Here is a 27,799-nt window from a genome sequence, read left to right on the forward strand (position 1 = left end):
GCCACAGATTCTGTAACCACTAACACCTGTACTCTTTACCAGATGTCAGCTCAGAGAATGCTTTTGTTCCTAATTCCAAAATAGTTATATGAACAAACATCTCACCATTTATGGCACCAGGACCCTCATCTACCTCCATCTGGGTCTCTTCTTCTTCTTGATCTAGATTGACATCAGGGGTTTCCACACGGATGATTGACTTATTCAATAATCGGAAAGCTTCCTTCACGTGTTTTGGCTGGACCTAATCCAATGAAAATGAGGTAATTCAGTTAACTCAGTATTCTCAGATCATCCTAAGATGATCCTCTTTTACACACACACACACACACACACACACACACACACACACACACACACACACACACACACACGAGAGACACCACAACGAATTCATTAGAATGGCTGAAATGGTGGACGTTCAGAAGAGCTGACAAGAATGTACAACTCTGATTCACTACCAGCAAGAATATCAACTGTCAAAATTACCTGGTATTTTTAACTTAACACATGTGTGACACATTACCTGATAATTTCACCTCTTGAGCATGTAATCACAGAGCTGGAAACACACGTGCAATATTTGGATCAAGACATGTAAGTCTCCTAAGAACTTAAACTGCGAATTATCTAAATGTCCATTTACAGAAGTGGTGGTGAATAAATCATGAGAATTATTGAGTATTACAGAGGAATAAAAACAAAATGAAATGCAAGATTCTTGCCAAGAGAAACAACAAAATGTCCAGTAATGAGATCATCAAGAAACATGCACAAACTATAGAAAAGAAATTTAAAATGTTACTGAATCAAATTAAAAGATTCAAATGCAAAGATAACAGTATTTTCAGTAGTCACACCTATTCTCATTCTGGGAACCTGGCAAGAAGGCACTTCCCTGGCCAATAAAATGTCAATAGTATCATTTCCAAAATGAGATCTTTAACAATACACTGTATGGTTACACTGTAACAATGCACTGTAAAGAAGTACCACACTAGAATGAAAAAGATTATTTAACAACTGATGTTGGAAATACAGTCACTAGCATTAAACAGGAAGTTCTCCAGCTTGTGAGATGAGATAGAAACAAACCCAGAATAAGCAGGCTCTATGCCCCTAAGCAGGAAGTAGGTACAGGAGATGTGATGACTGTTCCCTTCAGCAACCCTTAGATTAAGGGTCAGAAGTCTCTGAGCCAGCTTAGGGTTATGAGCTGGAAGCCACACTCCCACTGTTCTTTGTAAGTTCACTCACCTATCTATCAATCAAATAACCTTTCTTCCAGGATATATCTCCCCTCACTAGGGATTTGGGTGGTTATCATGACACCAATTCCCTTCCCAAGATCATATGAAGACCAGGCCGGCACAGTGGCCTAACAGCTACAGTCCTGGCCTTCAACGCACGGGGTTCTCATATGGGCGCCAAATCTAATCCCAGCAGCCCCGCTTCCCATCCAGCTCCCTGCTTGTGCCTGGGAAAGCAATCAAGAATGGCTCAAAGCCTTTGGATCCTGCACCTACGTGGGAGACCTGGAAGAGCCCCTGGCTTCGGATCAGCTCAACACCAGCCGTTGCAGACACTTGGGGAGTAAATCATCGAACAGAAGATCTTCCTCTCTGTCTCTTCTCTTCTCTGTATATCTGACTTTCCAATAAAAATAAGTCTTTAAATAAAAAGAGATCATATGAAGATTGTCAATGCAGAGGAGGACTCTCTTCCTGCTAACATAGAATGGAAGGCAGAAACATTTTGTTCTCTGCTGTTTGGCCCACCCCAGTCTCAGAACATGCCCCATGTGTATCTGTGATCTCATCATTTTAAATAAACTTTAAAAAAAAGTGGGGGGAGGGGGAAGCTTTGGCTAACTACAGTTACAGGGCTTAAATGCCCTTCGATACTCTGGCATGGATCTCTCCAATACCTGTAGCATCAAGGTCTCAAGAATCAGTTTAAAAACTGTACTTTATACAACCTAGGAGAAGAGCTCCATTACTATTAATTGAACTAACACTTGAAAACAATCTTGATAAATAAAGTTGCAGGGTCATCTGTCCTGTAAGTACTCAACAGTAATAAATCTGCAGTAAATTCTGGCACATTCCACATCGAAGATAAAAAATGTCTAAAAGGCAACAAATCAATTTCTCTTTGCTGCCACATCCCCAGGTGACTCATACCTCATCACAACAGTGCATCCGGGCCATGGCTTCAGACAGACGGATCATACTCTCAAGCTGCCGCACTGTGATCCTCCATGAAGACTTGGTTACTCCAGACCCATCCCTCTGGCGGAGCCGTTTATACTGTTCCACAATGAAATCCTCTGATTCTTTGGAAATCTGTTTCATAACATGAGTGAAGTTAAAAGGCTTTTATTTGACAATATTTACTTTGATAAGATTTATAGGTCCTTCATGTGGCAATGTTTTTGGAACTGAGCTAATTGACATCTTTATGTCAGTGACAGTGAATTACTGTTAAAGAGTCTTGAAAGGAACTAATACTAAGAAAGCTGTGAATTTCATGCACTAAATTTATGACCATGATGACCACAGACTTAATATTTAAGCAAATGACTGTTGCTGAAAGATGCTTAAATAAGCTGAAACAAGGAAATAGGATGCAATTGCCTTTTACACCTCAGAAGTCAAATTTGTTAAATTAACGGTTAGGCTATATTAGAAGCTCAATTAACACACAGTGTATGGTGAAAAAAAGAGGTCAACACATACATATTTACCAACCGTTTCAGTAAACATTATAGCCAAAAGACCCCCAATTTTTCAAAGTGAGGAGCTTAGCACATTAAGAAACAAGTATACAGTCTTAGAGAATGGGCACTCTTTCCTTCAAATGACCCCAACTCTCCAATTAAATTTCTTCTGTGAGAATCATACAGTCACGTGAAGGTAATGCTTTATAGCTAAGGGTAACTCCCAAAAGTCAAGCCACACAATTTTTTTTAAAGACTTACTCATTTTTATTGGAAAAGCAGATTTACACAGAGAAAAGATCTTTTGTCCACTGATTCACTCCCCAAGTGGCTGCTAATGGTCAGAGCTGAGCCAATTTGAAACCAGAAGCAAGGAACTCCTTTGGGTCTCCCACGTGGGTGCAGGGTCCCAAGGCTTTGGGCCATCCTTGACTGCCTTCTTAGAGCACAAGCAGGAGGTTGGATGGCAAGTGGAGCACTCAGCACATGAACTGGCACCCACATGGAATCCCAACGTGTGCAAGGCAAGTATTTAGCCACTGAGTCAGATCCAATTTATTTTTTTCCTATGCTATTTATCAACAGATATGCATCACTTTATTTTTATTTTTATTGAAAGGCAGATACAGAGGCAGATACAGAGAGGAGAGACAGAGAAGATCTTCCATTCAATGGTTTACTTCCCAAGTGGCTGCAACAGTTGTAGCAGAGCTGATCCAAAGCTCAGAGCCAGGAGCTTATTCTGGGTCTCCCACATGGGTGCAGAGTCCCAAGGCTTTGGGCTGTCCTCAACTGCCCTCCCAGTCCACAAGCAGGCAGCTGGATGGGAAGCAGGGCCGCCAAGATTAGAACTGGCACCCATATGGGATCCTGGCAAATATAAGTTGAGGACTTCAGCCACTAGTCAACTGCAACGGGCCTCATCATTGATATGCTTTTTAAAAAGATTTATTTACTTATTTTGAAAGGGTTATAAAGATACAGAGATACTACCAAGATCTTCAATCTGCTGTTACACTCCTTAGAAGGCCTCTGGTTATGGCTGAGCTAGGCAGAATCCTGGAGTCAGGAGCTTCTTCTAGGTGTCTCATGTGGACAGGCAGGGGTCTAAACATTCAGGCCATATTCTGTTACTTTTCAATTAGCAGGGAGGGAGACTGAAAGTATAGCATTTGGGACAACTGGCATCCATGCAGATTTTTTGGCATCACCGTACCTTTATTTCATATACCATAACACTGACCCCTATTAATGGTAGGGAGCTGCTTCTGAGACAAAGTGGATAAAGCTACTGCCCGCAATATCAACACCCCAGATGGGCACTGGTTGGTGTTTCACACACTCCACTTCCAAATCAGCTCCCCGCAAATGCACTTGGGAAAGCAGTGGCACCTAGACCAGGTCCTTGGGTCGCTGCATCCACATGGGAGACTGTGAGGAAGCTCCTGTCTCCTGGTTTTGGTCTGGCCCAGCTCTGGTCATTACTGTCATTTGGGGAGTAAATTAGTGGATGGAAGACCTCTTTCTTTCCTCTCTCCCCCTACTCTAGGCTTTTTAAAAAGAAAATAAATCCTATGGGGCTTCCAGCTTTGGATTGGTCCAGCTCCAGCTGCAGGGACCATTTGGAGAGTGAAACAGAGGGTAGAAGATCTCTCACTGTGTCTCTCCTTTCCCTCATAACTCTTTCAAGCAAAAGTAAACAAAAACCAGATCACATCAGTATCCTGGGTTCTGCACAGATAAGATAGAGTTCAAGGAACTATATCAACTATTCAACTAGTAATTCATATTCATCATAATGAGTCATAAGGATCCAATGTTTTAACTTATTCAAGAACACTCATCAAATAGTCTAGTAATGACTGCAATAAAAGGATGTCTTCTTATGCAATAATCCCATACTTTTCCCTCCATAAGAAACTGGTGCCTCATAAATAAAATATATGGAATCACTTTGATGAAACAAACTGCTGCTTTTTCAAAGAAAAATAAAAAAAGGTCTAAAACTTAAATTGAAAATACAGATACATTGCCATATGAGCTATTTGTTTAAATACCACTTCAATACACCCACTATCCTCTACCCCTGTACAGAAGCGCATTACCTTGGGTTTAAATTGTCTTGCAAAGAGAAGATACCTCCTGATGTCATCTAGGGAATAGACTCGATCAATGAAGTCTTCAATTCTTGAATGCAAGTCCACTATACGCCTGGCAATAGCATAATCTGTAACCTAAATCAAAATAAGAAAAATCACTTTGATCAGTCACATGATCCACTTCAGACTATCCCATCAAATAAAAAAATGATTCACTGTTAAAAATAAGTTCTAATGTGCTACAGAAACAAACAGTATTAAGTAACAAGTTTGTGAAAAAAGTTTGGTAATAAGTTTTTGGGGTGCCTTACCCTATACCTGCATATACAGCTTTAACAATAGCAGAATTAACATTTATGTGGTCCTCGTAAGCATATCCCAAAGTATTAAACATTTTTCACATAAATCTAACTTGGTAAGTGGCAGTAACTCCATTTTCAGTAAATTGGCTACCTGAGGCCCTTAAAAGTTAAGTAATTTGTTCAGATTCACAGTGAAAACTTTTTTTTATCGGAAAGGCGGATATACAGAGAGGAGAATGACAGAGGAAGATCTTCTGTCTGATGGCTCACTCCCCAAGTGAGCGCAGCAGCCAATGGGCCAATGCTTTGCCGATCTGAAGCCTGGAGCTTCTTCTGGGTCTTCCACACAGGTGCAGGGTTCCAAAGCTTTGGGCCGTCCTCGACTGCTTTCCCCGGGCCACAAGCAGGGAGCTAGATGGGAAGCGGGGCTGCTGGGATTAGAACCGGCGCCCATATGGGATCCCGGGCGTGCAAGGTGAGGACCTTAACCACTGCGCCATCGCACCGGGCCCAAAAGTAAGTAAATCTTAAAAAAAATATATGTATATATTGAGAAAGCAAAGGAGCAGTTAATATGGAATGGGCGTTGTATATACTGGAATTTTTCTTTTAACTTTAAGTGTAAAATTATTTCCAATTAAAATTTGAAAAAGGTTATCTCTCTTAATTTAAAAAAGAGTGAATCCTAAATTCATTTGCCCACAAAACTAACTTAATTAATGAAGCACAGGGAACCTCTGGTTGTGCATAGTTAAATATAAGTGTATTTGTGTAGGGGAAAACAAAGAAAAATATAAACCCTCCATTTATAAGCCAGATGGCTTTTATTTATTTAGATATCTAAACTTCCCATGGTAAGTCATGATGGTGTAAAATGAAAAGCAGAACACCTCTATGCTTAGTAATTAAGATGAAGTCTCTATTAGTATTAGCTATGACAGATTGCCATTTTATAGTTCTGTATATATCTGAGCTATGCAATGTTTTTAAATATTTAAGTATAATTAGCTCTAATAAAGTAACATGTAAGAATTGAGGTACACCTGCATTTTTCCAATCTTAAAACTATCACATACTGAGGAGGAAAGAAAAGCAACAATTCAACGGTACGCAGGGAAGAAATAACAAATAAATGACTTAGGGCCCAGTGTGATACCGTAGTGGTAAGTCCTTGCCTTGCAAGCCTGGGATCCCACATGGGTGCTGGTTCTAATCCTGGCAGCTCCACTTCCCATCCAGCTCCCTGTTTGTGGCCCGGGGAAAGCAGTCGAGGATGGCCTAAAGCCTTGGGACCCTGCACCCGTGTGGGAGACCTGGAAGAAGCTCCAGGCTTCTGGCTTCAGATCAGCTCAGCTCGAGCTATTGTGGCCACCTGGGGAGTGAATCATCGGACAGAAGATCTTCATCCCTGTCTCTCCTCCTCTCTGTATATCTGACTTTCCAAAAAATAAATAAACCTTAGGGAAAAAAAAATGACTTATAGTTAATTAAAAGAAAAAACTCCACAGCAACTAAGCTTTTTCAAGGTGACCTCCCCCCTCCAAAAATAAACTGAAGAACCAACAGAACCAAACATACACAGAATAACTTGTGTTTTACAAACATCTAAGACTACAGACAGCAGTTAACTGTAATTTGCCTCCCTCATTTTTCTTCTGGGCATTAAAACAGTACTTACGGCACACATCAACCTGACAGAATGAAAGGGTCAGCGCACACAATGCATCAGGTGTTGAGCAGAGTACCCTTTCTGCCTTGTGTGGTACAATTATTCAAACTGGAAATGTTAAGGAAAGCTAGCAGTGACAGGACAGCTCACGTGGTTACCTCATTACATTCATCCACAAGGATAAAGAAGAGATCAAATCGAGACATGATTGGAGCCGACAAATTTATGTTCTGTTTCAATGATTTTGATCTGTCATAGTGTCCACTGATCGGGTTTGCTGCTGCCAAAATGGATGTTCTGGCATTTAGAGTAGCCTGATCACAAAAGAAAGAATTGTGACAATGTTAAAAACATCTGGCTGGATGATAAACATGTAATATGATTGCTGCCACTTACATAAGCTATTATCTTTCACCTTCCCGATTTAAAAAAAAAAAGAGTACAAAGTGCAGCTCACAGGTACTTCTATGATTTTAGTGTTATGATGTACACATATCAGCAGTTAGGAATTTATTTTGCAAATTTGCAAACAATGTAGCAATAAAACAATTTCCTAAACTGAAAAAAGGGCATCTACAAAACCCCACAGATAAGACCACATTTGAGAAGTGAAAGACTAAGGGTTGGCACAGTGCACACCTCAGCAGTTAGGAATATATTCTGCAAATTATGGAAAATGTCTATTCAAAGATGTTTACTACCTAATATGGAAGATAAAAATTATCCAATCCAGCTTTTTAGGAAGCTGAAAAATAAAACTGTGATGCATACAACTGAATACTAAATCGTAATGAAAGAGATTCAAAATTTAGTAGTGGCTAATATTATTATTTTCAGTTGATCTATGACTTTTTGTTTTAATTAGAAACATTTTATGAAATATGGAAACCCTTCATGAAAATTATGAAGTGAAATGCTAAAATGTTCACAAAGACTTTCTCTAATTCCTGTCACAGAAACATTTACACAATGCTCCAAACACCTAGAAGTGGGATTGCTAATTCTCACACCATTACATGCTGAAGTAAACCCACGCCAACTTCCAGTACCACATCAGTCTACAAGGTATTATTCAGTTGAACAAAGCAGACATACTTTTACTCCTGCTTTAGTGATGGAGATGGTCTGCTGTTCCATAGCTTCATGAATAGCGACTTGGTCCCGCATGTCCATCTTGTCAAATTCATCGATACAACACACCCCCTGTAACCAAACAATTCCATTATCATAAACTCTCTTTTAAACATAAAACAGGCAAACCCAAATTTACTGTCACATCTTTCTATTCCAACAACTGAAATATATGTAAGAAAACATTCTCAATTTCTTCTTCTAGGCAAGATAATTCAACAATCCAAGAACGAGATAAAAAACACACACCGGACTGACTAAAACTAAGGGAAAAACAAAACATATACACTGCAGTTTAATTCAGTGTTGAAGCATCACATAAAATTCATCATCACATAAAATTAACTCAGCACTGATGTAAAGATGAAGAATTAAAGGGTGAAGGTAGGGTGCAACAAATTTCAGTCTGTATATCATTTATACAAATCTTATGGAAGTAAACCAAATAAATGCAAAATTCATTATGTATCTATGTCAGTACCTATTACGATCTGGAAAATAATGCTAGAAGTACCAATCACAGCAAGCACACTTGCTCAGCTCATCACAAAGTGATGATAGTGATGACAATCCAATTAGATTCTAGATTAACAATCTAATCGACAAAAGAATACTTATATTTTGAAGGATTTTTTTTTTAGTAGAAACTGTTAGGCCTTTACTGAGAGGGTACAAGGCATTCTGACTTGAGTGTAAAATGTTCTTACATTGTCAGCCAACATGAGAGCTCCAGCCTCAATGACAAACTCATGAGATTCTTCATCTCTCACAACAGCCGCTGTTAAGCCAGCAGCGCTGGATGCTTTGCCACTGGTATAGACGGCTCTGGGGCTGAACTCTTCCACGTGCCTGTTCAAGGTTATCAGAGACTCATTAATATGTGAACAGCAAGCAGATTTTCCAGCAATAGACACTGGCAGTTTATGTCAACTAAAGGTTAAATTTCTCGAAGAACTACAGAATAGCATTATGCTTAAGCATGGCATAAAGACATGCCACAAATTAAATAGTAAGGCTTATCTCTAGGCTTCTTAAAAAATACCCAAATAGGGCCTGACGGCGTGACCTAGCGGCTGAAGTCCTCACCTTGAACATGCTGGGATCCCATATGGGCGCCGGTTCTAATCCCGGCAGCCCTGCTTCCCATTAAGCTCCCTGCTTTTGGCCTGGGAAAGCAGTCGAGGATGGCCCAAAGCTTTGGGACCCTGCACCCATGTGGGAGACCCAGAAGAGGAAGAGGTTCCTGGATCCCGGCTTCGGATCGGCATAGCATCGGCCGTTGCGGCTCACTTGGGGAGTGAATCATCGGACGGGACATCTTCCTCTCTGTCTCTCCTCCTCTCTGTATATCTGACTTTGTAATAAAAATAAGTAAATCTTAAAAAAAAATACCCAAATTAATTCCTAAGAAATCAAAGATGATACTAGAAAAAATTACAATTTAAAAACTATAAGCAGTTAACAGCTAAGCTGTGACAATGTATTAGAAAATCGTCTTGTAAGAGCCGGAACATCATATGGGCACCAGTTTGTACCCTGGCTGCTCTCTACTTCCCATGCAGTTCCCTGTTTATAGCCTTGGAAAGGAACAGAGGATGCACCAAACTACTAGGACCCTGATTCCCGGCTTCAGAGTAGTTTAGCTCTGCCCGTTGTGGCCAACCAGGGAGTGACCAGCAGGTGGAAAATCTGTTTCTCTGTAAATTTTCCTTTCCAATAAAAATAAATCTTAAACATAAAATAAAAGAACAAAACAGTAAAATAACAAGATATGGGATTTATTCCAGAAAACAAGACTGATGTAACATTTGAGAAATCAATATGCCACATTAATAAATGCAAACCACACAAGTACTTAAAATGATGCAGAAAAAGTATTTGACAAAAGTCAATAATCTTCGATAAAAGTGCTACAACGCAGGAGTAAAACAATTTCCTAAACCTGATAAAGGGCATCTACAAAACCCCATAGATAAGACCACCCTTGAGAAATGAAAGGCTAGGGACTAGCACAGTGGCTTAGCAAATTAATCTTCCACCTGCAGTGCTGGCATCCTATATGGGCACCACTTCCAATTTAGTTTCCTGCCCTTTCCTAGGAAAGCAGCGGATGACGGCTCAAATGCTTGGGCTTCCACACCCATGTAGTAATCAAAGCACTGATATCCCTTTTGGCCCTGGTTTGTTTTCTGGCTGCTGAACTTCTGATTTTGCTCTTTGTAGTCTGGGAAAGCAGAGGAGGATGACCCAAAGCCTTGCGTTCCTATACCCTCATGGGAGATCGAGCTTGTGGCTCCAGACTGCAATGGTGCAGTTCCAGCCATTGTAGCCATCTGCTTTTCTGATAAAAATAAATAAATCTTTGGTCCTGGGGTAGATTTTTTTTTATTGGAAAGTCAAACTTACAGAGTGAAGATGAGACAGAAAGATCCTCTGTCCACTGATTGACTCCCAAAGTGGCCGAGTTAGGCCGAGCCAAAGCCAGGAGCCAGAAGCTTCTTGCAGGTCTCCAATGTGGGTGGTAGGATCCCAAGGCTTTGGGCCATCCTCTAATGCTTTCCCGGGCCACAAGCAGGGAGTGGTATGAGAAGTAGAGCAGCCAGAACACACACAAGCGCCCTCCTGGTGTCCGTGCAGTAGGTGTTAATGACACGAAGGTGTGAAGAGAACAGCTCCCCTGTTTGGCAGGGCCTGGGGGAGCTTACAGCTGTTTGGCAGGGCCCGGCGGATTTCTGACCACCTTGACGCAGTCTCACCCCCTGTTTACATGGACACTCAACCACCCCACTAAGAATTCTGCAATCTATTAGGCATAGTTTGCCCCTGTGAGATGGCTTTTACAACCAACATGAGCTTAAAAGTTAATGTTACTGATAATGTCTTGGTGAGTGGGCCTTTAACTGCGCACAGGAGTACAATTAAGCCCATGCTGTTTCCAGACACCTTATTGTGTGCCTAACCATTGCTCTGAGATCTGGCCCAAATATTTAGCATGCTTTCTGGGAAATGGCCTGATAAGAGTTTCACAAACTAATGGAAGTGATGGGAGTATGGGTTGAAATTGCTATGACAAAAAATATAGCTATCCTGTTACTGGGACCCTAAAGGTTATCCTGTTACAATTACTGTGACCCCAAAAGGCCATCCTGCTATGGCAAAAATATAGTTACTGGGACCCTAAAGGCTATCCTGCTATGGCAAAAATATAGCTACTGTGACCTTAAAGGTTAGCCTGTCCTTGCAACTCTCAACTCTTTAGAACATAGTAAATGTAGTTGCTTTGGCTGCCTTCATAATTTTTTAACTAGAGGAAATATAGGGTGACTTTACTAACATCATGTATACTTTTGATTATTGTTTGATCACTTATGAGGTTGTAGAGCCTACAGTTGTAGAGGGATTTAATGTTTAAAACTTTTGTCTTAGATTTTTATATTTTTTCTCTTTTGATGTATTTCTCTCATTAAGTGATGGATAAGTTATAGAATAAGAATTGTAGTAGGAATGTATTACTGAATAAGATGTGTCGTCTACTGAGAAAATGTTGGCTGCAACATCAGAATGGATAATGCCCTGTCTTAAGGTGAAACTATCTGTAGAGTTATCTTTGGAAACATTCACTTGCCCATTGTAGAGCAGAAACTTAAATGGAGTAAACATGGCTCATTGCTAATTGCAGCTCTTTCCGTCACTGTAACTCTTGCTTAGTTAACAAACTGTGTGAGCCTGCAGACCTAATGACCTTTGGTGCCAACCCTAATCCCCATAAACCAAGGTCTCAGCCCTTTTCCCATGCGTAATTCAAGGTAGGGGTCTGGTTGTCACAGGCAGTGCCAAGGATGGGACCCAAACTTGAGGGAAATAAGTAGGGGCTGGCAAGCCGAGATAAGCAAAGAATGTGGGGTCCTCCCTCGCTCGCCTCTCAAGCGGTTGTAAATTGTGCCCCCCTTGAAGCTATGTAAAAATGCCCTAAAAAAAGACTGTGTACTGCTTCTGTATAAATAAAGCAGACAGCTTTCTCGCGTGGTCCACAATGATGTTGGAATTGTAGTGGTCCATCTCTTCTTTCTACGCCTACTTCACGCACCCTTCTCGAGCTCCAAACTCAGCTGGAGCTGGACTCTGGCAGCGCCCATATAGGATATCATTGTGTTCAAGGCAAAGATTTAGCCACCTAGCCACTGCGCCAGGTCTGGTCCCATTTTCAAGTACCTCAAGTCCCACTTTCTGCTAATATCCACCACTGGAAGAAGTACTGGTGATGGCCCAAGTAACTGAACTCTGGACCATCCCTGCTGCCTGTGGGCATTTGGGGAGCAGACAGAATATTTCTGTTCCTCCACTCTTTCAAGTAAATAATTTTTTAAATAATCAAAACCAGACACAAAATGCTAATGTTTAGTCATGTTAAAGCCAATATGAAGAATCTAAGAGCAACGCTTTTGGAAAGTATATCCTACTTAAAACCTTACAGATTTTTATAATTCTTAGTCTCAACATCAAAATGTTTATAGAGTAAATATAAAAATATGTAAACCGGGCCCAGCACGGTGGCACAAGTGGTTGAGGTCCTCGCCTTGCACGTCCGGGATCCCATATGGGCGCCGGTTCTATCCCAGCAGCCCCGCTTCACTTCCAGCTCCCTGCCTGTGGCCTGGGAAAGCAGTCGAGGACGGCCCAAAGCTTTGGGACCCTGCATCCTGCGTGGGAGACCCAGAAGAGTCTCCTGGCTTTGGATTGGCATAGCATCGGCCGTTATGGCTCACTTAGGGAGTGAATCATCGGATGGAAGATCTTCCTCTCTGTCTCTCCTCTCTGTATATCCGCCTTTCCAATAAAAAAATAATAAAAATAAATCTTTTAAAAAATATATGTAAACCATGACTTACAATAATGAAAATATCTACCCATGATTCGGAGTTCTGTGCACGACTGAAATCATGAAATTCTTTTTTAAAACACTGAAATATATTGCTTTAAAATTCACAAATCATTAAGTAATGTAATCAACAGTTAATTTACCCTTCTCTCACGCTTATACACTGTACTCTTGCGAGCACAGCAAGTCTAGGCCTATGTGTACCTTTGGAAAAAAAAAACAAAAGATTTAGTCAGATATAGATATACAGACAGGAAGATCTTCTGTCTGTTGAATCACTCCCTAAGCTGCTGCAACAGCTGGAGCTGAGCCAATCCAAAGCAAGGAGCCCGGAGCTTCAGATCCGGGCAGGCACAGCATCCCAAGACCTTGGGCCATCCTCCACTGCTTTTCCAGGTCACAAGCAGGGAACTGGATGGGAAGCAGGGCTGCCTGGATTAGAACCGGTACCCATATGGGATCCCAGAGCATTCAAAATGAAGACTTTAGCCACTAGGCCACTGCACCGGGCCCCTGTATTTTTTTAAACAAATTAGTTTATTTTTATTATAAAGGCAAAGTTACAGAGAGGACAGAGACAAATCTATTCAATGGTTTACTCTCCAAATAGCTACAGTGGCAGGAGCTGATCCTAAGCCAGGAGCCTCCTCTGGGTCTCCCACATTGACCCAAGGACTTGAGCCATCTTTTGACGCTCTCCCAGCCTGTAAGTGGAACAACCTGGACTTGAATTAGTGCCCAGGAGATACCTGTACCACAGACAGAGGCTTAGCTTACTACATCAGGACACCGCCCCCGAGCATACTTTCTTGTTGACAAAAACTTACTTGAGAAACTGGCTCTTAGCAGTACTCGGGTCACCAACAATACAAACATTTATGTCCCCTCGAAGAGAGGTCCCTTCCCCTGTAGTCTTTGGAACACCACCAAAGAGCATCAGCAGGACACCTCGTTTCACTTCATCATTGCCTGAAATCAGAAGAACCTAAAGTTATAAAGCAGTTAATTTTCAACATAAAGTTAAAACAATTTCACAGGAAATATTACAGAGCCATGTTTATCAACCAAAAGGCAGGGAAAGCTCACATAAGGCCCAAGAATAGGGAAAAGACACTTGGTTTCCCATTTTGGTTTGTGCTGCGTGCTCAGCCAGGCAGCCAGGCTTGAATGTGCTCTCTTACATCACATCAGTCATTCCAGTGCTCACCATCCTAACAGTCTTTCCTTATCACTGAGGCCTTCCCACACAAAAACCCTTCCAAGTGTATGGGTTCTCAAACATTCCTCTTTGTAACTGAATTAAGAGGGGTCTTTAAGAAGGGGGTCAAGGTATTATTTAAAATATATGCACAAATTTTTTGGTACCAAAATAAGCAACTTTTAATTCGATTTCTTTATGAACAATCTGAAGTATCTATCTCTACCACAGTCTCCCACACTTGTTCTAATGACAGCTCTTGCAGACCCATCAAGAATTTGAACAAATAGGGATGGTTTTGTGGTACACATGGCTTCACTCATGATACGGGTATCCCATGTGACTGTCAGTCATATCCTGACTGCTTTGCTTCCAATCCAGCTCTCTGCTAATGAGCCTGGGAAAGAAAGCAGCAGAAAATGGCCCCAGTGCTTGGGCCCCGTTAGCCCTGTGGGTGACCTTGACGAGAGGTTCCTGAATCCTGGCTTCAGCTAGGCCGAAAAGAAATTACAGCCATTTGGGGAGTGAATAGCAGACAAAGATGTTGATGTTTCCAACTATCTTTCCAAGGGTTTAAGAAAATGGTCCATGCCACTTCACATTTATTACCTGAATACACGCTAACTGAACTGACATGGACTAAGTAAGACACTGAATGCATTCTATAGCTGCTTTTATCTGAAACCTATTCATAAAGCCTGTAAGAAAAGTTAAAACTTTTCTATATATTCCTTATGGGATGATAAAAAAAAATTCATCAAACACATCAGTGAATCGCCATTATCTAAATCTGAATAGTAGTACTACAGATGTGAAAGTTGTTGCAAATGCTAAAGAACTTTTAGAACAAGATGGAAGGATACAGGTTGTCAGAACTACTGCTGAGGAGAACTGACATGCTCATTGATTCAAATTTTTGGCTGGCATTAATTCTGCAAGTGAAATGTCTGACTGCTGAACTCACTTAATGGCACAAAAAAGCACCTGAAGAAATTTCCAAGTAAGAAGAAAAAGAACCCGAGACATGACATTGAGAAAGCGTTATCTACTATTTCAACAGTGAAAAAGAGGAAAATTTACAAAGAGAGCAATACGGTTTGGTTGAACAGATGACAGAACCTCTTAACGAAATATACGATAAACTGAAGAAGTAGGTTGCGACATTTTCTCAATTGCTTATACACTAAAAACTAAAATGCTTAACATGAAAGAATATAAGCAGATTACTGATTACCTTAGGGGAATGTCTAGAAAAACATTTTCCTTTGCCTCAGTGCTAACAGAAAGATTCCTACAGATACTATTCCTCATGATCCCCGTACCGCAATTAGGAATTCCTTTTGGTTACCAGACATTGAGCTGCTGCTGCATACTGAACAACACAGCATGTCCACAAGAGCCACTTAAGTGAGAACAAAGAACAGATTCTTCTTCACACAAAGAAGACTGTCACTCAAGCATTGCGAAAACACAGAATTATTTGCAAAGAAAATTGTTTACAAACAGAAGTACAGTTTGTTATCCTTTTATCCTCAATTGATACATGCTAGCATATGTTATTCAATTCAAAACAATCTTATTTGATCAGTGCTTTGGTGTTTTACACTGTCTATCAAAAAAACGGAAGCCTAAAATTTCCAGAGTTGGAGTTCCATCTGTGGTGCCGGAAACCCATACGGGTGCTGGTTCCAGTCCTGCTTGCTCCACTTCTGATCCAGCCAGCTGCTAATGTGCCTGGAAAGCAGTGGAGGATGACCCAACTGCTTGTACACATGAGGGAAATCTGGAACTTCTGTTTTGGGACTGGCCAGATCCAGGCATTTGGGAAGTGAACCAGTATGTGGAAGAACAATCTCTCCTCTCTGTAGCTCTTGATTTAAATCTTAGAAATTATTTAATTTGTGATATTGCAAAAGCAATATTTTTCTTTTAAAATGCATGATGGTATCTATGCATTTTGAGTTCCATCTGGTATTAAATCTTTTATTTTTAATAACAGAAAGCCATTTAGAGTACAGATGATTTTTAAATCAAAGTAGTATCAGTGTAGAAAACTGCATAAATAAAAGCAAATTTAGAGAATTTTTTCCTGTGTACTGATTTCTAAATGTTAAAAACATAAAAAGTATGCAAAGCTAGGCTAAAAACTCTTAAACATATTAAATGAAAAATGACATTATATATTAATCCACTTCAATCTCATTATTAAAAAAACTACTACTTTTTTTCTTTTTTTAAATTGTTTTTTGTTACAATTTAGTTGGCAGTGGGCTCTCCCCTTCCCCAAAATCCCTCCCTTCCACTCTGTTTTCCCCTCTAGGTTCATAATGATATCCATTACATGTTAACTCTGTGATTTTAATATAAATAAAATTATCAATCAAAAAAATCCATTCCACAAATTTATGATACAAAATATTTCTAGAGGGATATGGTGTTTTTTTTTAACATTCTATTTTTAAATTATTTATTTTTATTGCAAAGTCAGATATACAGGAAAGGAGGAGAGACAGAGATCTGTCTGATGATTCACTCCCCAAGTGGCTACAACGGCTAGAGCTGCACTGATGTCAAGCCAGGAGTTTCTTCTAGGTTTCACAAATGGGTGGGTGGGTGCAGAGCCCCAAGGCTTCGGGCCGTCCTCGACTGCTTTCCCAAGCCGCAAGCAGGGAGCTGGATGGGAAGCAGAGCTGCAGGGATTAGAACTGGCGCCCATATGGATCCTGGTGTGTGCAAGGTGAGACTATTGCACCTGGCCCCGTTTTTTTTTTTTAATTAAAAAATATTTTTTCCATGATACAGCTTCATAGGCTCAGTGATTTCTCCTATATTTATTACAATAGTATAGTCCTTCAACAACAGTCAGAAGCTCATCATTCTGCTATTTAAATGTATCATGATACCATAGGCACAGACAACAGTACAAAGTAGAGCATCCTATTGTCAAGACATACTTAAGAATTTCATTGGGAGTTCATCTTTTATCTGGGAGTAATACTGAACTGTATCTTCGAAACGACCTACTTTTAACAACAGCACATTAATTGAAAGCCTGTAACATCTTAACATTAAGTCATAAGAAGCACTTTATGAGCCTGGCGTGATGGCTCAATTAGTTAATCCTCCCGTCACAAGCACTAGGATCCCATCCTGGCACAAGTTCGCCTGCTCCACCTCCCATCCAGCTCCCTGCTTGTGGGCTGGAAAGCAGTCGAGGACGGCCCAAAGCCTTGGGACCCTGCAGCCATGTGGGAGATCCGGAATAAGCTCCTGGCTTTGGACTGGCTCAGCTCCATTTGGGGAGTGAATCAGAGATGGAAGATTTTTCTTCGTCTCTACTCTCTGTAAATCTGCCATTCCAATAAAATAACTTAGGAAAAAAAAAAGATGGCTTTTACTTCCCCTTAAATCACGTGCTCTGAAAGAAGCAAGATGTTACGTTATAAAGATACTCAAAGCGCTCTCCTACATGCACACTTCCATTAACAACTAGTGGTAACTAGGAAGCCGTATGAGAAGGCTTTCTTCAAGCGGCTCCTCCACTCCTAGTCAAGTCTTCAGATGACTACAGGGCCTTTTGTCTCCTAACTGCAACCTCATTCTAAGATTTTAAACCAGAACCACTCATTTAAGGCTCTTACATTTCTGGATTCTGAACTTGCAGACTATGGAGACAATTTTTTTAAAGGAACTAAATATTGAAAGTTGAACAGCAACTAAATTATGGGGGAACAGAGCAGTATTAAAATGTCCATATCTACTCTCCATAACAGCCTAAAATCTATGAAGAATTAACATACCAGGTTTTGGTTGTTTTATTGACCAAATACACAGGTAGAAAAGGTTAATTTTAAATAACTGAAAATAGATCCCTGAGAAAAATACACAGTCTTATCTGATTAAGTATGGATAACAAATACAGAAGACTCCAAGCGCAAAACAACAAACCTGAAAATCTAATTATGTCCTTAAACACACAAAGGGGATTTGATGGGCTTGGCACACTGGCCTAGCGGCTGAAGTCCTCGCCTTGCATGCAAAGGGATCCCATATGGGCACCGGTTCATGTCCCAGCAGCCCCGCTTCCCATTCAGCTCCCTGCTTGGGGCCTGGGAAAGCAGTTAAGAACGGCTCAAAGCCTTGGGACTCTGCACCCACATGGGAGACCTGGAAGAGCTCCTGGCTCCTGGCTTCAAATTGGCACGGCACCGGCCATTGTGGTCACTTGGGGAGTGAATCATCAGATGGAAGATCTTCCTCTCTATCTCTCCTCATCTCTATATATCTGACTTTGAAATAAAAATACATACATCTTTTTAAAAAAGGAGGGGGGATTTGATTTAATATCAGTGAGCAACTAAACAGGAGCTACATCAGCCATGTAACAAGGTTTTGGTTAACAACTAGTAGCACATTCTATGATGACTCTATAAGATTTTAAAGAAGCTGAAAAATTCCTCTTCTCCTTGACTTTGTACCACCCTGAAGCTGCATCTGTTTCTGATAAATCAGTTGTCAATCATCCCAGAGTTCTACCAGTAACAAAATGACAGCAGTTATGCATAGTACATATAACTAAACATGATAATACATTACTAGTTTACATTTCTACTTTAAAAAGTGAAAAAACAAAGAAAGTGTGAAAGGTAAAGAAAGACGGTAATGAACATGAAATAAAATGAAATCTCCATCTCTCAAAATTATTTCAGTTCCATTCTCCCATAAACTAAGTAATCTCATGTCCAGGCAATAAAATTTGTCGTTTTAACCATTTAAATGTATCAATTAACTGGTATTAAGCATGTTACATGACATAACTACCACTGCCCTTTCTCAAATAGAAACTCTCCATATGACCCATTTCCACAGTCCCTGAAGACTCCCAAGTTCATGAAAAACATTTTCATGTAAATAATGTTTACATGAAAACAATGCTTACATGAAAATAAGTGTTTTATAATTATCACACATAAGATAACTAATGTCATTTACAATCATGTTGATTTCAAGTATAGGTCACAAACTGAAGAATTCTTACCATGTATAGTAGGGAACAAGCTGGTGCAAAGATTGTGGTATAGGTTTTTATCTTGACTCATTTCAAATACTTTCTCCCACTCCTTCACCGTCATTTGGTTCTTAATGCTCTCAGCTGTCTGCTCCTCATCTCTGAGCTCCTTCCCTCCAAACTGAGGAATGGAAAAAAAGCAAACCCAGTGAAGAAGCAACCAAAACAGTTTTGAGGAGAAAGAACTATACCACAAACAAGAAACAGAACATACCTTACAGATCAACAATCTAATCTGTCTATGAAGTTTCATAATTATCATTTTTGAACTCCAGAAATAAGACCCCAGGTTGCAATTATCCAAATAAGTTTAAAAAAAAAAAAAAAAAAAAGGAATCACCAGGAGGCTGGTACCACTTGTCTAGCACACTAAGCTGCCACTTACAGTCCAGCACCCGATCTGGTCACTGGCTCAACTCCAGGTGCTCTACTTTCCATTCACTACTTGCAACATATCTGATGAAGCAGTAGAAACACGACCCTAGGTCCTAGGATCCTGGCCATGCACCTGGGAGATCTGTTCCAGTCATAGCCATTACAGCAATTTGGGCAGTGAACCAGCAGATGGAATATCTCTGTCTTTATATATAATTCTGCTTTTCAAATAAATAAATATGAATCTTTAAAAAAATAAAAACAAGCTCTTATCAGTTAATTATTTAAATGAATCTGATGAAGAAATGAGACATAAAATGTTAATCACCAACACATCCAAAGAACATAATATTCTGTTCTTCTCTCTCTCTTCTTTTTTAAAAGATTTTATTTTATTGGAAAGTCAGATCTACAGAAAGGATAGTCAAAGAATAAAAAAGATCTTCCGTCTGTTGGTTCACTCCCCAAGTGGCCACCAATTGTTGGAGTTGAACAGATCCAAAGTTAGGAACGAGGAAGCTTCTTCTGGGTCTCCGTATGAATGCAGGATCCAAGGCTTTGGGCCATCCTCCACTGTTTTCCCAGGCCACAAGCAGGGAGCTGGTTGGGAAGTGGAGCAGCTGGGCCAGGAACCAGTGCTCATATGGGATTCCATCAGTTACATGGTGAATATTTAGCCACTAGGCTATTGTGTCATGCCTATCCACCTCTTTTGTAATACTGCATTATTTTTCAAATCTTTTTCCATTCGAGTCAGAAAGTTAACTGAATGACAATTTTGTCAGAGGTAAATTACTCTCAGAAACAAAAATTAACTTCACTTCCCACATTAGTACCAAGCATTTTTTATTTACTCAGAACAGAGGAACCATGACACTTGACACTTAACAAAACCAACAGGGATAATTTTTGTACTGCATTCAAAGCACTGAGCTCTTATGTATGGAAACACAAACCTGAAAAAGTATTAAAACTGAATTATTGAAAAGTATTAACTCTGGTAGCATCCAGAGGTCTTTTTCAAATTTTGCACGTGACAAATATAAGGACTCACCCTTGGGTTTGTTGGTGCAACAAAGCAAGCAAGAAAGACCAGCCTGTAAGAAAGGTCCCTGACACCAAGAGCTCTGAGTCCTCGAATCCCTTCTGTCTCATAACCATCGACACCACTGACACGGGAATTAGTTTCTGCACGTGCTCCTGAAAGATTGAATTGTAGGTTATTTCTCAGTTCCAAAAAGAAAGGTTCTAGGATCCAAAGATCATCAAACAAATATGAAATCCAAGTTTCATGTAAGCTTTGAAAACTTTCATAACATTTTTGATAGCATCTGCTGTAGCATAACCAATTTGTTTTTGTTCTTTTCATATCTCCTTGGCCATCCCTGATTAGAGGTCAAAAAGACAAGAAGATATGAAAAGCACCTAAACTACAATTCACTAACAATTTATTTTAGACAGATTACTGACCTGGTGTGCTAAGCTTGGAGACATCAGGGACAACAATCAGTGTCCCTGTAAAGTCACACTTGTCACCAGCTTGAGCTGACTCTACAGCCTCTGCCCTCAAGATGACTTCTAAACTGCGGGGTATACTCCCTCGAGGAAGCTCAGCTTGAGTCTCTTGAATGCGAACCTACAACAAGAATAACGCCATACAATATAAATTAAATGAAACAAATAACAGAAGTGTTATGAACTATCCTACTGCTTATAAATTTTTGCACTAATTCCAGCTTCCTGATGAAACATAATCTGGAAAGCAAAAGGTGATGGATCAGATGGTTGGGTTCCTGCAACTCAATGAAAACTGGACTGAATTCTCAGATCCTGGCCAACCCATCACAACCTAACCACTTAGGGAATAAGCCAGTGGGTGGGAGCTCCTGTCAGATAATATATGTGTATTTCCAATGTTTATCAAGACAGGTCCAAACTTACAAGCAAGATTTAAGGATCAAGCCATTCAAGACCCCATATGAAATCATCTCTCAGATGACCTCCAAGTTGGATGCTTCACTTCAGTCATGATCATCTCAGAGCTTCTACCTAGTCTGTCCAGCACCTATCTACCAAAGTTTACACTTAACACAAGGCTACTTCTCCCATGTTTTTTAGTTTCAATTAATCATCACTGTAATCTTCAGTAACTGTTTAAATTCTGACAAATATTTTCTTTCTTGCTTCCCTATTTTATTTATTTGACAAGGGTCGCGGGAGACACAAAGATAGTGCTCCCATATGCTGGTTCACTTTGCAAATGTCCAGAATGACTAATATTAGTCCAGGTACCAAAGCTGGGAACGCAATTCAGGTTTCCCAAGAGGTTGCCAGGAATCCAATTATTTGCCTTCCAATATCTGCATCTGTAGGAAGCTTGCTGGGAGACACAGCTGAGAAACATAAGTACTTAAGTGTGAGACACTGGTATCCAAACCACTAAACAACTATCTCTGTGGTTACTTGACAGTAATTCACATAAAATTAAAATGTAATATTACCTAAATAAACTAAATGCAAGGGTGTGAAAGGGAACTGGAACATAAGCTAATTTAAAGAGAAGGAAATAAATACCTTCTGAAAGTCAACAAATCTTGATTTATTTGTATCCAGCAAGAATCTCCTCCTGTTGGCACAAACTGGGTTTCTGCAGATATTGGGCTGCGTGTATTTGAACTGCTGTTCCACATCCCTGATCACCGTCTGACAGTCCAAGCACAGGAAAGTCCCGCTCACCAGCTCTGGGTGGACTGGGTGAGTCCGTACCACCTGCCCACTTATCCGAGTGAGTAAACCAATTCTGGATGAGGTGAGTTCACGAATCCTATTTAAAGATAAATATCCTACTAGTAAATATTCATTTCTCAACTAAGAAACCTGTTAATAATGAAATTCAGTAATTTATGATAATAAAAACAAAAGTAGTTCTTTGGACTTTACTGAAAAAACAATTGAGTCAACACAGGCATTCTTAAATTGCAGTGCATACACATTCACAATAAAACACTTAACAGGCGTGGGAGAGAACAGCAACAAAAAAAGGATGCCAAATGAATAAAAATTAAAATTACAAGCAGGATAATCCTAGCTTTCTTCTACACAGATTTTTCTCATCTATAATCTCTAAGAATGAATTACTTTCATAATGACGTTATCACAAAAAAATTTTCTACTCAGAAGTTTAAACTATTTTCATATACCCATTTTATATGAAAAAGCTGGCAATTTTGTAAAGCACTTTCAGTAGTTTCAGTTTTCAAAAATATCACTGAAATTTGTTTAAACAATTTAATTTTAAATAACTGTAAAAGGAGTGCTTGAAAACTCTGTATTTAAGTGACAAAATCATTAGATCAGTAAATCTCTACAAGTGTTCTCATTAACTGCATGTTCTCGTGTGACTCATTTTTTGCCAACCTCTTTAAAAGGTGTTCTAAAATTTAACAATTTAGAGAATTGCTCTGTTTCACTGATTTACCACCCCACCTTCACATCAAATGTTTTTCAAAACTACATATTCTGTGTACCTGTTTATAACTCAAAAAAAAAGCCAATCCGTTTCAAAGCGCACATACAAAACATTTTCCTTCCCCTATATTTCACATCAGTTTGTAAGTATCTTCTTTTTTTGGTACAATTCTTGTCATTGTCATGACAAGGTAATTTTACAGCAATAAAGATACCTTCCACATTATTTAAGTAAAAAATCAAGCCAGATTTTACAGATGAAACAACCAAGGCCCTGGTCAGGGGAGCAAACATCATGTATATATTAAATAACTCATTCACAGCCTATCAGTGTATCTAAAGCAATCTACGAAGTTTTCCGAACATCAGCTAAATAGTATCATTACTATTTGGTGAATTCCTTTTCTAAGATGAGTTTTTCTTACTTGTGTCTGGTAGGCAGGTCTTGAAACGCAACGTAAAAATCCTTGGCAGGAGGGATCTCTTTACGGTCTTTGACGAAAGTTTTTAAGGCCCGACACAGGTAAGGGTAAACTCTGAAAAAGAAAAAGTCAACTGATAACTCAGAGGTCTACCAAGTTCTCTTTCATCTTCATGCTTGCAACAGCTGAGACTAGGGAATTTCACCTGAACACAACGACTTGCTGCACTACCCAATCTTTGATTAAGCGTCTGCATCAACCCTCTACCATCCCACCAGGGAATAAGCACCAAAGGTAAATACTTTATTTTATGTTTAAATAATCATTTATCACTCCCATTCTAGGCCACTGCTTTGTTCAACCAAACTCTAGCTAAAGTAATGTGATGTTCAATACTGTGAGGTTGCACTGGGCTATTTTCAATGTAATTAAAACCTCATATTTGGTATCAGACTAACATTTCTGCTTCATTCTTGACTGATGATAAATAAAGACAAGGGAGTAATTTAGCAAATAAGCAGAAATGTTACAATTGACTGGTTCATCTCATGTGTGCATATCTTTTGACGTAAGATCTCAGCATATCTTTGGACGTAAGAGCTACTTTGAGAAGAGAAAAATGCTGGACACTTCATGTAGGAGGTTTAGTACAGGCGCTTCTATCACCAAGCCTAATTTTCTACTTCCCTCCCACTTAATGAACGTTTTAAGTCTTCTCTAACAATTCTTTTTTCTTCTTTAATGATTTATATTACTAATTTGAATAGCAGAATTCCACAGAAAGGGAACGACAGAAACTTCTGGGTCTCCCACGTTGGTGCAGAGGTGCCCAAGCACTTAGGCCATCTTCTGCTGCTTTTCTCAAGCACAACATCAGGCAGCTGGATCGGAAGAGGAATAGCCAAGACTCCAACAGGAGCTTAAAGGGATGCCAGCATCATAGGTAGTGGCCTTACCCATTACCTTCAATATTGCTCCAAGCATCCCATGACTAGAAACACTGACACAATCTATCTCTCCACCTACCACAAGAGCATTATCATGCCTTATTCCTACATTCCATTTTTCTTTCATGACTGCCCCGTGTGTGTTTCAATTTATTTTTTAAATTTTTACTGGAAAGGCAGATTTCAGAGGAGACACAACTATCTTTCACCTGCTAGTTCAGTCCCCAAATGTCCACAATGACTAGAGCTGAGCCAAGCCAGCAGCCTCTTTTGGGTCTCCCACACAAGTACAGTGTCCCAAGATTTTGGGCCGTCCGTGACTGCTTTCCCAGGCCACAAGCAGGGAGCTAGATGGAAGTGGGCAGCTGGGACATGAACTGATGTCCATGTGGGATCCCAGAACTTGCAAGGCAAGGATTTAGCTACTGAGCTACTGTTGCAGGGCCCCAGTGTTTATTTTAAACTGATTATGGTCACATTTATCTAACCCAAATGCAGACACAAATGAATCAGTAGGATAGAAGTTATTTTTCTAACTCTGCCTTCACATTAAACAATCTTAAAAAAGGGGGGGGGGGGGATGTTTAATACTGTTAAGTGAAAAAGGATAAAAAAAGAACACCCTTTAACAAAACACACAAAAAGACCCTTCCAAATCACTGCAACTGCAGATTTGGAAGGGTCTTTGAACTCTATTGCAGCAGATCTACTAACGGTGGTTAATTATAGGTGATGGAATTACAAGTCTCAAAACAGGGTTATTTCGGCCTTACTATTCTCTCAATTTTTACCAGTATAAAATTAATATGCATATTGAGTTTACGACTTCAAAAGAACAAACTTTAAGGGGAACAAGAAATAAAATATCACTATGAAAAAGCACAACAGCTACCCTTTTGCCCATTCTTAGACTTCTAGTCTAGCAGCTAGTTTTCCTGGCTCTACTACTAGAGTCAGGAAGATAAATGCGTCCATACCTATAAAACTCCTCTTGAATGGTGGTGGAAAGTTGCTGGTTAAACTGCTCCAGGTCCACAAAACTTACAACCAATGTGTTTCTCTCAGGACGAATCAGCTCCTCTGCTAACTGCAAATACTTAATTTCTCCATCACTGTTCTGGAACCTGTGGATATATACAAGTCAGTTAAATTGAAGAGTTAAGCAGCCAAAACAATCATCTAAATGTCTGATAATTCCTTTTGCTACAGAGTCAGTATTTGGTTAAGACAAGCCCCTTGTGTAACTGTTCTTAACTTGCAGCAACTTACTCTTATCAATCTTTCTGTTATTGTTTTTCAAAATAGAATAGGTCATCATTTTACCTGGTGGAATCGCTATGAAGACTAAATGAGACAATGCTTGTAAAGTTATTTAGTCTGAATTTAAAACTAAATTTCTTAATATTTTCCAATCAACAAAATGCTGTTTAGTTTCGTACAATCAAAAATAGAACATGTTAAAATAGGATATTCAGGCAAAATTCAAAGATGTAATTCCAACTGGAAACTTAAGAACAATTATTTGGTGATCTAAGGCTGAAAAAATACCCACCCGAAAATGCACTTTACTTCCTAAGACATACAAAGATAGAAACATGAATATACACAAAACAAAATGTTTCCCAAAAGGCCAAGCAGACAATCATACAGATTTACTTTGCTTTTTTAACATAATACCAAGATTTTGAGGCAAAATCAATCCCTCCTCCAAATATAGCATGTTCTGATTGCTAAATATTTATGAAACACCACCCCTGTGCAAAAACCACTATGCCAAAAGAAGTGCTTGAGCCTGAAAATGGCAAAGTTGTCCTCTCTCAGGAGGATACTCACAGGTAGCAGACATGTCAACAATTAAGACAGGTATGAAAGCTGGTCCTTCTAACAAGTGTAAGAAATGTGACAGGGTAATAAAAACTAACTGCCTACTGGAACCTACAGAAAAAAATCTATATACATAAAAAGTAGCATGAAAAATGTACTTTGAGGGACTGGCTCTTTAGCTTACTGCATTAAGCTCTTTGCTGCTCTGCTTCTGATCCAGGTCCCTATTACTGTGCTTCTGGGTTTAGCCTAGCCCAGTCCTAGCCATTGAGGAGTGAACATGTGGATTGTTCTCTCTCTCTGTATCTCCTTTTCTATCTGTATAACTGTGCCTTTCAAATAAATAAAAATAAATCTAAAAAAAAAAAAACATTAGGGCCTGGGGCAATGGCTCTGTGGATAACATCCTTGCCTTGCAGGGGGGTCCCATATGAGTGCCAGTTCATGTCCCAGTGGTTCCATTTCCCTTCCAGCTCCCTGCTTGAGGCCTGGGAAAGCAGTTGAGAACAGCTCAGGGCCTTGGGATGCTGCACCCACATGGGAGACCTGAAAGAGGCTCTGGGCTCCTGGCTTTGGATCAGTACAGCTCCAGCCATTGTGGCCGCTTGGGGAGTAAATCAATGGACAGAAGATCTTCCTTTCTGTCTCTCCTCCTCTCTATATATCTGACTTTACAATAAAAAATAAATCTTAAAAAAATTTTATTATTTATTTGAAAAAAATACACACAGAAGGAGATGGAGAGAGAGCTCTTCAGTCCACTGGCTTACTTCCCAAATGGTCACAACAGGCTGATCCGAAGACAGGCAGGAGCTTTCTCTAGGTCTCACACACAACATGGCTTGCATGCTCCAAGTACTGGGGACCCCTTTATCCATGCAGAACACCTAAATGCAGCTCCATGTTCCTGGCTTGGGCCTGGTCCATCCTCGCTACTGTGGCCATTTGGGGAGGGAACCAGCAGACAGAAGACTCTCTGCTTCTCTCTCACTCTCCCTGTAGCTGCTTTTCAGATACATTTAAAGAAAGGGGGGGATGGCAGGAAAACCACACTGAGGATGGGGTTCACATTTCCAAGCGACTGACAGGTTGTTACATGGAAAAAGAACTCCATTTCTGCCTGTGATTCACAAGAGCCAGAGGTAGGCCAGGCTAAAGCAAGCAGCCAGGAACCTAACAACCTGAGCTACCACCTGCTGCCTCACAGGCACATTAACATCCGTGGGAAGCTAGATAAGAAGCAGAGGCAGGACTCCTAGGCACTCTGGTACTGAATGCTGGCTGGTATGTGGGGCGCCAAGCAATGACTTCACCTGCAGCACCCCAATGTAATGCGACTCAAAGTAGGCAAGCACATTTTGACCCATCCTACAACACAAACTTCGATGACATCAGACTGAGCATTAAGCTGAAAAATAAGCCGGACACAAAAGACAAACACTGGTGTGACTCCACTGGTAATCAAACTCGCGGTGACAAGAGGAGGATGGTTACCCGTGGGCGGAAAAGGGGAATACTGGGGCTAGTGTTCGCCAGGCACAGCTTCTGTCTGGAAACAGGAGAGCTCCGGACACAGATAAAGGTACAAAACAAATGAACTTAACGCCACTGAACTGTGCGTTCAAAATGGGTTAGTATGTTAACTCGTCAAGTATGCTTCATCACGAAACACTTCAGAGAGAACAGCTGCTAGGAGAA

At 40.1% G+C, this 27,799-nt stretch overlaps 1 protein-coding gene across 1 annotated transcript in view; it reads right to left on the reverse strand.

Annotated features, from left to right (window-relative positions):
• Nucleotides 1-27,799, reverse strand: part of MCM6 (minichromosome maintenance complex component 6) — a 36,330-nt gene that overhangs the window by 7,859 nt on the left and 672 nt on the right. The window contains exons 2-14 of the mRNA XM_040971512.1: nt 25,255-25,401; nt 23,334-23,444; nt 22,015-22,264; nt 20,911-21,076; nt 20,495-20,640; nt 19,036-19,186; nt 13,627-13,768; nt 8,628-8,769; nt 7,885-7,992; nt 6,948-7,103; nt 4,825-4,953; nt 2,184-2,345; nt 106-244 (exon numbers count right to left, since the gene is read on the reverse strand). Of these exons, the coding sequence (XP_040827446.1) occupies nt 106-244; nt 2,184-2,345; nt 4,825-4,953; nt 6,948-7,103; nt 7,885-7,992; nt 8,628-8,769; nt 13,627-13,768; nt 19,036-19,186; nt 20,495-20,640; nt 20,911-21,076; nt 22,015-22,264; nt 23,334-23,444; nt 25,255-25,401 (1,949 nt within the window). The remainder of the gene's footprint in view (nt 1-105; nt 245-2,183; nt 2,346-4,824; nt 4,954-6,947; nt 7,104-7,884; nt 7,993-8,627; nt 8,770-13,626; nt 13,769-19,035; nt 19,187-20,494; nt 20,641-20,910; nt 21,077-22,014; nt 22,265-23,333; nt 23,445-25,254; nt 25,402-27,799) is intronic.

Source organism: Ochotona curzoniae, unplaced genomic scaffold, assembly GCF_017591425.1.
Source record: "Ochotona curzoniae isolate NIBS_2020 unplaced genomic scaffold, NIBS_Ocur_1.0 contig_2210, whole genome shotgun sequence".
Taxonomy (NCBI): domain Eukaryota; kingdom Metazoa; phylum Chordata; class Mammalia; order Lagomorpha; family Ochotonidae; genus Ochotona; species Ochotona curzoniae.